Below are 12897 nucleotides of genomic sequence, written 5' to 3' on the forward strand. Positions count from 1 at the left end.
TACTTCACCATGTCACTCAACTAGATTAAATCCTATAATTTATATCCCTTTTTATTTTTAACATCGTTTCGAATAATTAATTTCAAAAATAAAAAATAATTATTCTTTGATGTTACCTTACCACCCAACCTAATCACATTAACCCTCATTTTTCTACAACTACTAAACTTACATTTCATATATTTAATTTTAGATCTACTGTATTTAAAGCCTAATGGTTGATGCACATTACCAGTACATGATAAGAGCTTCAGTGTAATGACCATAGCTAGCTTTGGCCATTCTCAGATACATATATAGAAAGGAACAACTATAAGCCAAGGTTGAAGAAAAAATGGTGATCGAAAGCAATCATGTGGGAATAGTCACTTGCATTTATATGCATTACAAATGAATGAATACAAGATGTTTTACTTGATCAAGAATAAAATATTGCCGCCAAAGATTGTAACCATTAAAAGTCAAAGGCCCAAAATTCTCTTTCTTTCTGATCTATAACTAACTGATTTTGGCTTATCAAAGAACAGTTAAATCTTACACGGTAACAGTAAACAAATAGAGTTTGAGGACAACAGCGAGAGCCAGCTGCAACAGAAAGATGCTAGCAACGATCAAGAACCATCTTTCCCCAGCTGACTTAATATGAGCTTTGAGATTAAGTGCCACAAAAGTTGCCGACATGAATCCAGCTACACCTGCAATTACCCATCTGAAAATTTCCAAGGGGACAACAGACAGACACTGCAACCAAGTAGAAGCAACAATTTTAGCTACAAAAAGAAATTTCTAGCATTGCTCGAAGGTTGCTATATCTCACATCTAAGCTTTATTTCAAAAGGTTAAGTTGTTAAGGGTAAGAATGTTCCAATAATAAGACTCGCCATAAATAAATTGCTAGAAATCCAAGTGTTAGCTTTTGAGTGAATGTTCAGACAGTTTTCTCAGTTTTTTTAATGCTTGGAATCTCTTTAAAATTTGGGGCAAAGAAGGTGAGGCTGAGGGATCAACTTAGATCTTTAAAAGTAAGGTTCCCGAAAAAATAAAATGAGAAGGCAGATAAACAATCTTATCATTCAGAGAACAAAATTCAAAAACCAAAAATCTTACCAATGCTGGAATAAAGACAAATAAGGAGTATCCATACAGACAAAACAGCTGGACAAGGCCTGAAGGTGCTGAGAAGTACTTGAGAATAACATACAAGGCAAGAGGAACCACAGTGACATAGCCATAGAACACACCAGCAGACCATGTCACCAGATTTATGTCATAATCCCATTCTTTTTTCTTGAGCTTGTGTGCTATATAGGTCACAAAAGTCCCAATAGATGCTGCTACAAATATAAGAGTGGTACATATCCAGAATGGTCCATATCTGCACAACATTTAAATTTTAAATCATGCATGTTCCTACTTATAGGGATAGGCAAAGATGGGTGCAGAAGAGACAAAGTGGAATATTTCCATCAGATGAAAGTTAAAGTTATTCGATTATAGTTACAGAAAGGCAAAATCAGATTTTCTAAAATCCACATTTGTATTTCATGTCTAAGGATTGTCCAAAACCAGGACACTAAAGCCTGCCAATTTCAACTCTTTTTTCTCTTCTTTCAGTGTGTTAGGCACCAATTCCTAAATAAATGTTTCTAATCATGTGAAATAGAAAAGAAACTTTCCAGTCTCAAGCTTAAATAATTTTCCATACATCTACATTCAACAACTAATCAGTGCTTAGCTCACTACTCTATCTAAACATAAATTAGTCACAGGGAGAAAACTCACAAATCTGGGCTGGTAGATGTTTTCTCCGTAAATGTTCCTCTAAATGGAAAGAGTGACTCCTTAAGTCTATCCAAAACATCTGAAGTATCAACATCGAAGTATGGCTTGTATGCAGCAACTGTGAATGTACGAAACCAGCCACTTCCTTGCGGTTCATCAGAGCCACCAACAGGTCTTGAAAATGAATCTGCCTCAGTAGAAATGCCATCATTTTTCACCAACATAACAACAAATGTTGTACACGCGACAAGCTAATTAGATCTTTCATTTCAACTACAACATAGCCGAAACTACATTTAATCTATTTGATCTATTCACTTTTGCTCAACTACTCGATCCATATAGCAACTATTTCAAATGTGTCATCAATGTTATGGATCGTCTTTCCCAATATAAAACAAAATCTAATCTTTAAGTCACAAATTCATTCACATAAAGCTAATGAGATCATGAATCCTAGACATAATGCATCAGGATAAACAAATCAAAGCATAAGCACAGTCACAAATCAGATTCACCGAAAACGAAAACAAAATTAAAGGAATTCAGATCAAATGGAATTGGAAATACCATCTGCATCACGAGGAGGTTGAGTTCCACCAGAGATCTTCCCCTGCGCACTGGATGGAGGAAATGTTTGAAGGCTCGAATCTACAAATTTAGATAAATTAATTAATTAAAAATTTAACCATATATACACAAATTAGCTAAAACCACACTCTAACACTTCATTATCGATTAAAATACACATTCAATACATCCATTTTAAACTCTGATTTCCTTTCCTACATTTTAAAGCAACCAAACGACTAATACTACAAAGTACAAGAATTTAAATTCAGATTCATAATTTGACAATTAAAAGGAAAAGAGAGAGAGAGAGAGAGAGAGAGAGAGCACCTGTGAATTTGACGGCCACGTGGCCGGGATCTGAAACTGCCTGAGAAATTAAGGATTGAAAAAATAATTAGCGAATGAGATCTGATTAATTTCAGCTAAAAAAACGTAATAAAATCCTAAATTAAGAAAAAAAATTTTAAAAAGCGATAATTTATTAAATAAAACTTACGGGAACAGATCCAGAAACTTTCTGATTATCAATGCTGGTATAACCTCCGGACATCATCTTTTCTTCTCTTTTCTTTTCAACTTTTTTCTTCCTTCTTCTCTTTGTTCTACCGATGTCTCTCCCTCTTATTGAAGTCGAGAGGTTTTATTTGTTTTATTATTCCTTTTTTTTTGGGTAATTATTTGTATGTTTTTGTCTTTCTTTGAAGAGCGAAAGGTTTGGATTAAGACAGGGTTTCGATTCATGGGTGGAGGGAACTGGCCCACTAACGAAACTACATTTCTGATTTGGTTTGGTTACGCGGACTGGCTTGGGCTAAGCTCCAATTCTTACTAGTAATTTTAGAGCTAAAGCTGCTGTTATGAATAGGAGTGTTCCTGATTTAATTAATTTTGAATTGAATTAATGGGATTATATTCTATTATTTATATTAATTAAATTGAATTTATTTATTTTAAAAATTAATTGATGGAATTTAATTAAATCAGTTTGATTAATTTTTTATTAATCAAATAATAAATATATTTTATATATTTTATATTTTAAATAAATTAAATAAAATTATGTATCAAAATACTCAAAGATCAAAATGTTACATTGATCTTGCAAAATTCTAGGCTTTATACCAAAGTTTTACTTGTGCTTGAACTAAAGTATTTAAATTCGTAAAAATTAAGTCAGACTCCATAAATACCATTAACATGATCTTCTCCGAAAAGAATGGCAGAGGAAAATCTCACAGATTCATAGGGAAAGGAACAGCGCCGCGGACTGGATGGCAAAATGGAATCTGACATTCTGACACAACCGTTTGGTTTTGTTAATTTGGTGTACTCTCCCAAATATTTGACTTTTTTTCTTACTAGCTGAATTTGTAGGTATTGGCTATCCTACGAGTACTCCAATGCAACATCTGGGTTACGCGTCATTGCCTCCTTAGCACAAAAAATATATATATTAAAAATTTTACTTATATGTAAATAAAATAATTTATTTTACATATTTTATATTTTATATTTAAATTTTATTATATTTCAAAATTTTTTTGATTAATTTAATTAATTTAATTTTTAAATCAAATTTCTAATTGAATTAACTTAAATCAAAAAATTTTTACAATTATTTTTATTAATTATTAATTTATCAAAATTAAATCGATGATTAATTAATTAATCAAATTCAATCAATTTAATTAATTATTCGATTAAAATTAAATTATGAACACTAATCATGGATGATACATACCGACAAGAAGTTGACTGATAAACTAGCCACCTAATTGGCTTGTGATTGACCCCTCAACAAGCTTTATTGTCAACAACACACAGATTAAAACCTTTCACCGTATACCTGAATTAAATTCTAAAGAAATTAGCCTTGCTAACATTTTATCTTAGAATAGTTTCAATTTATACATGCCACTAAAAGAATCCCATGAAAATTTGCCTTATTTATGGCTGTGCCTGTCATGGAAACAGTATTTCAATGCATCTAGCAAGGAACAGCTCCTGAATCATTTAGATAAAAGCAGCAAAAACTTGATGGAAGGCTAGAAACAGCCATTTCCTGGGTTCAAGCAATAACTCTTCCTTCTTGTAGCACAAAAACATTGACAAACAATAATGAAATTTTCATTCAAACAGAACATGCGGGTATATCATACCAGTAATATCGATGTGAGTGTTTTGCATTATGTTCCTGCATCGATACAAACTTATTTTGAGGATGAAGCAACCAGAGATAGCTCTGATTGGTTTACCTAAATGAGCATCAATGTTGCGGCAGCTATCCTTCAAAGAATTTGTACCTTACTCTATAAATTACAAATGGTTTGTATTCAAATGAAGCCAGATTATTCACTTATCTCCAAATAATAGTTGATATTATACTTGTCACACATTTTTTAATCTACCCCTTGTTAGCAATAGATACCTTTGGATAGCAAGTATGAGAACCCAAGTGGTGGCTGTAATTTTCTCTTTGATCATCAGAAGCAAAGCAGAGCTTAGTACGGTCTTCGTGATCTGGGCCTCTAATCCCTTGAAAAAGCCAGGAATCCCTTCCCTTCTCCAAATAGCAAAAGCAACTGCTGACACAGTTTTACGGGATTTTGGTCGAGCTCTCTTAGTTTTATCATCATCATCATCTGGATCTGCAGCTTGAATCATTACCTTACACCTGCATTGAGTAGACATATGAATTAGTTCCTTATAGTCCACAACACAGCATTCTTCTAGCGTGTGAATTTGAGAGAGTGGCTATGCACCTGATTGCTGGATAAGTCAAAAACGTTGCAACACTCTTTGATATTGCACCTAACAGGAAAGCTGTGAAGGCAGATAGAACTACTGGGGATGAACCTTTGTCTGCTTCCTTCAATCTTTTCTTAAGTAGTCGTTGTTTCAGCTGATCAAAAACTGTATACTGCAGTTTACCAAAGTTCTAGCCTTAGTTATGAGGAAGGAAACTTAAAAATCAAGAGTAAGAATTGAAAATAAAGGTGTGAAGCAAGACACTCCACTCTTATAAATTCAAAGCAAGGTTTAGCACCTGAATTGCAGGGTTGGAGGTCAGCAAAAGAGAGATGCCAAGGCCATCAAATGCATCACTGAAGGTGCCCTCTGTGAGGGTCTTCCAGAGTCCTTTGGATTTTCCGAACGCACTAGTCTGCATCCTTGAGGAGGCTGTATCCAGGGGCTACAAATGATAAACCAAGTATTCGACATCAAACTCCAAACTAAAATATACATGCTCTTCGGTTATGTGAAATTCTACATAAAAAGTAAAGATACTTGAAACTTTATTGGCAACAACATCAGTATCTTTTCCACTTCAGTTCAAAAGTTAATAATATTAGTAATAGTATACAATTTCATATTACTGTTACCTATCTCCACGTAGATAAACTGGAGGGGTATTCATCTGAAGTTCTGAACAGTCACTCATAATCAAAATATTCAATGAAAGTGTTGCCTATAATCAGAGATTAGTCATATTTTACCCTTTTATTGCTCAATAATACAACACCCAGGATCTATAATCTAAACACCAAAGACTTGCATTCTACATTTTTATTCCTTTCGTTTTATTTTCTGATTATCTGTCTTTGCAGCAATCACATGGAACGCCGCCAAGCAAGAGTACTAATCATACAAGGTAGTCTCCCAAGTGAACATAGAAGGTTGAGTATTCAATATTTTTCCAAAGCATCCTACAGCTCAGTGTCGATATGCTAGATTTGAAGTAGAAAAGAAACTGTTTGCATGGATGGATAAAAACATTTATATATTAAAAACAAAAACATAAAAGACTTGCCAAATGATATCTCACCTGCGTGACAATAGCAGTACAAGCCCCTGCTGCAGCAGCAAGAACCAAGTTTGCTTTTGTTCCAATAAACTTGGAACCACTCTTTTCTAGATACAGTCTTTTGAAATAGCTATATCCATAGAAGTAGACAAATTGTGCAATGAATGACTGAAGGTTTTTTGTGCCTAGGCCCTGGTATAAGGAAAGAACTTGGCGGGTGGATATCGCTTCCCAAAATACATCTGAAAGGTTCCTATATAAGATAAGAAATTGAGATCAGAAAATGACAAGCTTAATCCAAGAAAAATCATTCCTGCATTGCCAACAGGCCAAGCAGTATGGCACACGTGGAAAAAACATCCTTCATATGGAGCAGTTGGGACAATGAAATAGGAATAATCAGTTTCACCTTTCAACCATGTGATCTGATCATAAAGGAAAAACAATCCTCTCAAAAGAATCTCAGATGACTTAGTACGGATAATTATACTAAAGGAAATTATGGTAATGTCATCATGCGCGATAAGAATATGGTAAATTTATTCGTCTACTACTCTCTTTCCTTTCTCACTCATTGCTCCCAAGGGTTAGGTCAGAATCAACTCCAATCTTCTGTCTATGGCCTTGCAGGTCATCATCTGAGACCCACCACGCCAATTTTCCACACCAATAACTATGAAAAAAGAAAGACATGACCAGAAAAACAGCAAGGTTATAATGAAATCAACATCTTATGATCCAACACAATTAACGTACCTTATTATGCTAGGATTATATTCATGTGAATTAATAAGCAAATCACATATAAGTAGCAAGTTTTCACTTGTTAAATTACTCTTCTGCTCTAAGCTTGTTCTCTTCCATTGCTAACTCATTCAAGAATACAACACCAGGAAAAAATAACATTTTTTAATTTAAAAAAAAAAAAAAAGATAACTTCGATCCTTTGAACCTCACATATCAATCAACACAACAAATAAAAGTAGTGAAGCCATATTAAAAAAGAGATTAATTCAACATAAATTCAAACACCAAACAACAAAGAAACGAAATTTCACAACAAAACAAAATAAACCCATAATTGAAAACATAAAAAAGAACCGAAAATAAGAAATGGGTGACCTGTATTTTCGTTGACTATCGGCTTGAGCCTCGGCTTGATACTTGGTTTTGCAGGTATCAAGAGGGTACAAAATCGTCGTGCTTAACAGTGAACCTATAGCACCTGAAGTTGCCTCTGATAAAGATTCTAAATCAACACCCATCTTAAAAATTCTCTTCTTTTTATTTTCTCTTTATTACTTGATCTTTGGCCTTTGGAAATTGATGAATCTATGAAACCATTTCAGCTGGCTTTTATATGGTAATATAGGAAGAATACATGGAAGGTGGCTGGAAAAGGAAAAACGTGATTGAGGGGTGACGGAGATTTTGGCGTTTTCCATTGGGATTTGGAAAAACGTGGGATTTCTCCGTCCATGTTAACGGCGATTCTTAACGTCGGTTGTTTGTTTGTAACAGATCACGTGAGTTGGTAAGTAGGAATACACTCGTAGTATAACTCATTTCACTGTTTTGAAGTCGGTCAAGTCAGTCGTCACTAATTGCAAGTGAAACTAACGGCGTTTTTCTTTTTTTTTTTTTCCTTTTTTTTTATAATTATTTTTGTTAGTAAAAAAAATCGAGATAAATAAATTATTCATTCCCTCAAATTTATTTTATATTTGATAATATAAGATAAGTGATCATAAATCATATATTTAAAATGATCTCAATAAATAATCATTAATAAAATTTAAATTTAAAAATTTTTTATCGAAAAAAATAAATCTTAATTAATTGAGTCAATTGTTTATTGATATAATTATTACATTTTCAAAAATATCTTTAATTCGGTGTTCGTGCAATTTACTTATTCACTTTACAAATTATATTTTATTAAAAAATTTATATTTTTATAATATTAAACTCAAAACTAATAATCTAACAATAGTTTTTCATTGTTATTTTTGAAAAAGTCAAATTTGATACTAATTATACACATCAACGTACCTATAAGAAATAAAATTTTTAATTTTTAAATTGCAATTAGTAAATAATTTATTTTTACTTTTTTTTAATTATTATTAACATATAAGAAATGAAAATCTAATTAACTTTGAAGATTTCATTAGCCTTTTTTTAAATGTTGTTGTTATTCTCCTAAATTAAAAAAAATTATTGAAAATCAAATTATGAATACATTTAATACGATAAATTTAAGCTTAGGAAAAGTGGAAATGAGAATATTTATTAAGTTAATGGAAGCATAAAACCTTGTTTGAGCAACAAAACAAGGAAGATGAGAGACAATCACTAAGTTAGTGTCAACCACCTTCACTAATAGAATACTTTCACCATTGAAAATAATACTTTATTTCAATGTCAAATGTTATATTTGTTGGTTTTGATTCCATTGTATGCTCAAAGTTTACATTATTTTATTATAATATAAAGTTGAAAGCAATGTGCAAATTAAAGAAATGAAAAGAAAGAAGAATGTGAGTATCATGACCATAGATTAAGATTTTGTATCATATAAAATCTAAATTATAATTTTTTATTTTCATAATATGATTTTTTTATAAAAATCTAATTTTAAACTAAAGCCTTACATATAATTTATCGTTATAATTCTATGTATTCACACATGATTTTAATGCATGATTCGATAATTTTTTTATAATATTATCTCATAAAAGATGGATGAATGGTTAATTGTGAGTAAATTTTTTATACTAAATTATTTTGATTTAAACTTCACATGCAAAATCAAAATCAAATGAAATCATAAAGAGGTTGAACCAATTATAATTTCTTTTATAAGCTTGAGTTTCATGTTCAAGCCAATTTAATTGTCTTTAAATATTTCTTCAAATAATAATTAGATGATATTTTATGCATATGTTTGTTTGGTGACAAAAAGGTCAAAAAGATCCTCAAATAAAAATTCAATAAGATGGTTGCTATTTGCACCCTAACACCGTTTTAATATTTCATTTTTTATTCATCACATTCCACACTAAAAATAAAAATTTATCAAAACATCCAAACACCCTATCTAATTTCCCTCACACCCCATCTCCTTTCTCTCCTCTTTCCAACAGTAAACCCTAAAAATTTGAAACTAGATTCAAATTAAAATTCACCCATGTGAAGTTAGAAAACTTATAATCAAAAGTAAATTGTTTGTTTTTTTATATATTTTGTTTTATTTCTTGTGTAGTTTCATAAAATTTAGGGTTTAAGTGTTTCAATACGATTTGAAACTTTAGAAAATAGATTTCTAGAAACTCTTAAAAACTTTTGAATATCTATTTCTGAAAATCAACTTACCCAATCATCATTTTCAAATCTTCATTGTAATAATTGTTTCTCTTAAGTTCACTTCCTATTTTGGCAGTATATAATATATTACAAATTTTGATTATGAATTTTGACAACAATATGACTTGTTACTAAAAAGAAAAAGAGAAAAAAACTACTGCTAGTCTGGAAAGGAGAAGAAAAGAAAAAAAAATGTAAGGTATGTAAAGGATAAAAAAAAATTAATTAATAGGTATTTAAATAATTTTACTAAAAGTTAAATTTGTAATAAAAATTTTAGGGCCTATTGAGTAATTCTTAAGGTGTAAATTAGAGCAAACACTAAAAAATTGAAATTATTGTTTTCGATAAATATGAAATTTTGAAGAAATACTCCAAGGCATGTAACGGTGCTACTTTCCTTAAGGTTTTATTTGCCCTCACAATATTATTTAATTAGTAAGTGTGCAAAAGGGTTGTAAGTAGTAAACTTTGAAGATACAATGAAGCTCAGTGATTAATTACGTTTTGCACTGACAAAATTAATCCATCTAACAATCACTAACGTATCAAAAGATCATTGAACTTCAATAAAGATTTTTTGTAGCAAAACTTTTATAAAAGAAATATAGAGTTTTAAGAAAGAGAGAGAGTTCCAAGAATTATTTTTGTGTATTTTTAAAAAATCAAATAAGCCTTTTATAAATAGAAAAGTGTTATTTCTTACAAAAATGACTGTCTATTTTGAATAGACAAAAATAATCGATTTTTAAACAGTTAAAAATGTTCATTTTGAACAGACTTATCTCACTATTTTGAACAAACTTAACTATTTATTTTTATTTTTTCTTTTCTAATATAAGATTATTTTTCATATTTTATTTTAAAAATCTTTAACAATCCCCTACCATTTTCAAAATAATCTAGATTTATGATGATCTTGAAAATCAATTACATAATAATATATATCTTTCGATTTGAACCTTCACTTAGTGAAAACAAGTTAAAGTTAACTGAATTCGTATGGTAAACTATGTTTTGAACCAGCTTTGATTAACCGAACTTGTCTCACACAATGATTTCAACACCTGGTATTCGGTGACACATATATGGCCATGAGTCTACATCTTTTTTTTATGAGTGTTGTTAGAACCAAGCTTTTAAACTCTAATAAGCAACCACACTTCACACTCACATAGGTAGCTCCTAGCTAGAGTGTTCCGTAATTATAATAGTCTAACATATTTATGTTATATTACTTATCATTCCTTTATCATTACGGGTACAAAGCATTTTATCTAGGATGACATTAAACATTACTATAGTGTTAACAGTCAAACACAGATGATGTATTTTGTCTCATTGAACTCAAGACTTAACGTTATACTAAACGTTGAGTTGAGTTTCCATAATAGGTGACTTTACTTCATGAACTTGAGCCCCATCATTTTTTGGAGTTTTTTTTACCAACTCTATAGCAAGACTTTTGGTTGAAGGATTCACCAAGTTTTCACTTGACCTTACATAATTTATAATGATCACTCTATTTGAAATTAATTGTTGAATATAACTATGTCTTAATCCAATATGTCTAGACTTTTCTTTATATACTTTGCTATATGCCCTTGCTAGAGTTGCTTCACTATCACATCATATAGAAATTCAAAAAATTGATTTAGGCCATAAAGGTACTTTATATAATAAATTATTAGCTATTTAACTTCTTTAGTTATTACGGCTAAAGCAATAAACTCGTCTGCCATGGTGGAATCTGTTATGCGTGTTTGTTTTTTGAAATCCCAATAAATGGCACCTCCACCAAGTACAAAGATCTATCACTTGTAGAAGCATGATTTTTCATATTAGTAATCCAACTAGTATTAGAATATATTTCTATAACTGAAGAATATCCATTATAACACAATCCACAATTGATTATTTTCTTTAAATATCGAAGTACTTTTTAACTGCTTACCAATGCAAGTTACTTGGATTGCTTTTGTATTTACTTAACTTTCTAATAACAAATGTTATGTCTGGCCTTATATAAGTTATTGCATACATCAGATAACTAATTAATCTTGCATATTACAATTAATTGATTGTTCTACCTATAGTAGATACTAATTTTAATTGAGAATCCATAGGTGTAGATATTGAAATACAAAAAAAAATATCAAACTTTTTAAGTACTTTTTCAACATAATGTGACTGTGACAAGGTTATGCCACTATCATTATGGATAATTCTAATTCTAAGAATAACATCCACTACACCTATACATTTTATTGAAAAGTTATTTAACAAAAATTTCTTTGTTTCCTTAACTTGTTTTGAATCAATGCCAAATATTGGCATATTATCCACATCATAAACAAATTATGACTCATTTACCTTTTTCAAATTTGCTATATATGCACTTATCTGACTTATTAATTCTAAAATCATTAATAAGAATGATTTCATCAAACTTTTAGTGCTATTATTTTGGTGCTTGCTTAAATCTATACAAGGATTTTATAAGTTTACAAACGTTGTGCTCTTAACCTAGAATGATAAATCCTTCTAGTTGTTCCATATATACTTCATCTTTTAATTCATTATTTAAAAATGCCATCTTTACATTCATTTAATGTGTAATCAAATTATAAATCGAGACAAGTGAAATTAGAAGCCTAATTGTAGCAATTCTAACTATTAAAGAATAAATATCAAAATAGTCTATCTCTTACTTTTGTGTAAAGCCCTTGGCTACCAACCTTACACTAAATTTATCTACAGTTCCATCCATCTTCATTTTTTTTTAAATCTATTTATAACCTATTAGATTATAACCAAATGAAAGTTTAACCAAAATGCAAATGTTATTTCCCATTATCAAATCCATTTCATCATTTATTGCTTTTCTGTAAAAGGTAGAATATTGAGACTTTATTCTCTCTTTATATGTAACAAGATTAGACTTTGCATTAAAACAATAAGAAATTTTATTGTTTATGCTGTCACTAATCCCTTCCATAAGGAATATAAAAAAATTTGGTCTAAAAATCTTTTGCCTTTCTAACCCTTTTGCTTGTCCTTATTTTTTTATAAAACTCATCACTAATTTCAATTTGTTTCAATGGATTTGGAATTTCTTTGCCATTTATAAGATGAATTGCTTGTAGTTGTTTCGAAATAAATTTAAATCTATTTTCATAAAAAAATTGTATCTCTTGATTCAATGACAAATTTAATTGAAATTAAATCATTTAGTTCAATAACTATGAATTTATATGCTTTACTATTTTGTGCATATCCTATAAATATGCATTATATTCCTTTTTCACCCAACTTTTTTCTTTTAGGTTCTAAAATTTTAACTATAGCTATACATCCATAAACCTTTAAAT

The 12897-nt window shown here is 30.3% G+C and overlaps 2 protein-coding genes across 2 annotated transcripts; both read right to left on the reverse strand.

Annotated features, from left to right (window-relative positions):
* Positions 1 to 354: 354 nt before the first annotated feature.
* On the reverse strand, positions 355 to 3100 carry LOC111277290 (uncharacterized). The gene is made up of 6 exons (XM_022863639.2): positions 2852 to 3100; positions 2683 to 2722; positions 2353 to 2433; positions 1783 to 1969; positions 1108 to 1375; positions 355 to 741 (listed from the first exon to the last, which is right to left on the reverse strand). Exons 1-6 carry the CDS (start codon positions 2906 to 2908, stop codon positions 535 to 537), a joined length of 840 nt encoding a protein of 279 aa, XP_022719374.1. The 5' UTR covers positions 2909 to 3100; the 3' UTR covers positions 355 to 534.
* Positions 3101 to 4460: 1360 nt separating this feature from the next.
* LOC111277291 (peroxisomal adenine nucleotide carrier 1-like) lies at positions 4461 to 7501 on the reverse strand. The gene is made up of 5 exons (XM_022863641.2): positions 7283 to 7501; positions 6182 to 6413; positions 5402 to 5548; positions 5118 to 5275; positions 4461 to 5029 (listed from the first exon to the last, which is right to left on the reverse strand). Exons 1-5 carry the CDS (start codon positions 7423 to 7425, stop codon positions 4744 to 4746), a joined length of 966 nt encoding a protein of 321 aa, XP_022719376.1. The 5' UTR covers positions 7426 to 7501; the 3' UTR covers positions 4461 to 4743.
* Between the last annotated feature and the right edge of the window lie 5396 nt (positions 7502 to 12897).

The sequence above is a fragment of the Durio zibethinus genome, chromosome 7, assembly GCF_047325235.1.
Source record: "Durio zibethinus cultivar Kanyao isolate XHJ-2024 chromosome 7, ASM4732523v1, whole genome shotgun sequence".
Taxonomy (NCBI): domain Eukaryota; kingdom Viridiplantae; phylum Streptophyta; class Magnoliopsida; order Malvales; family Malvaceae; genus Durio; species Durio zibethinus.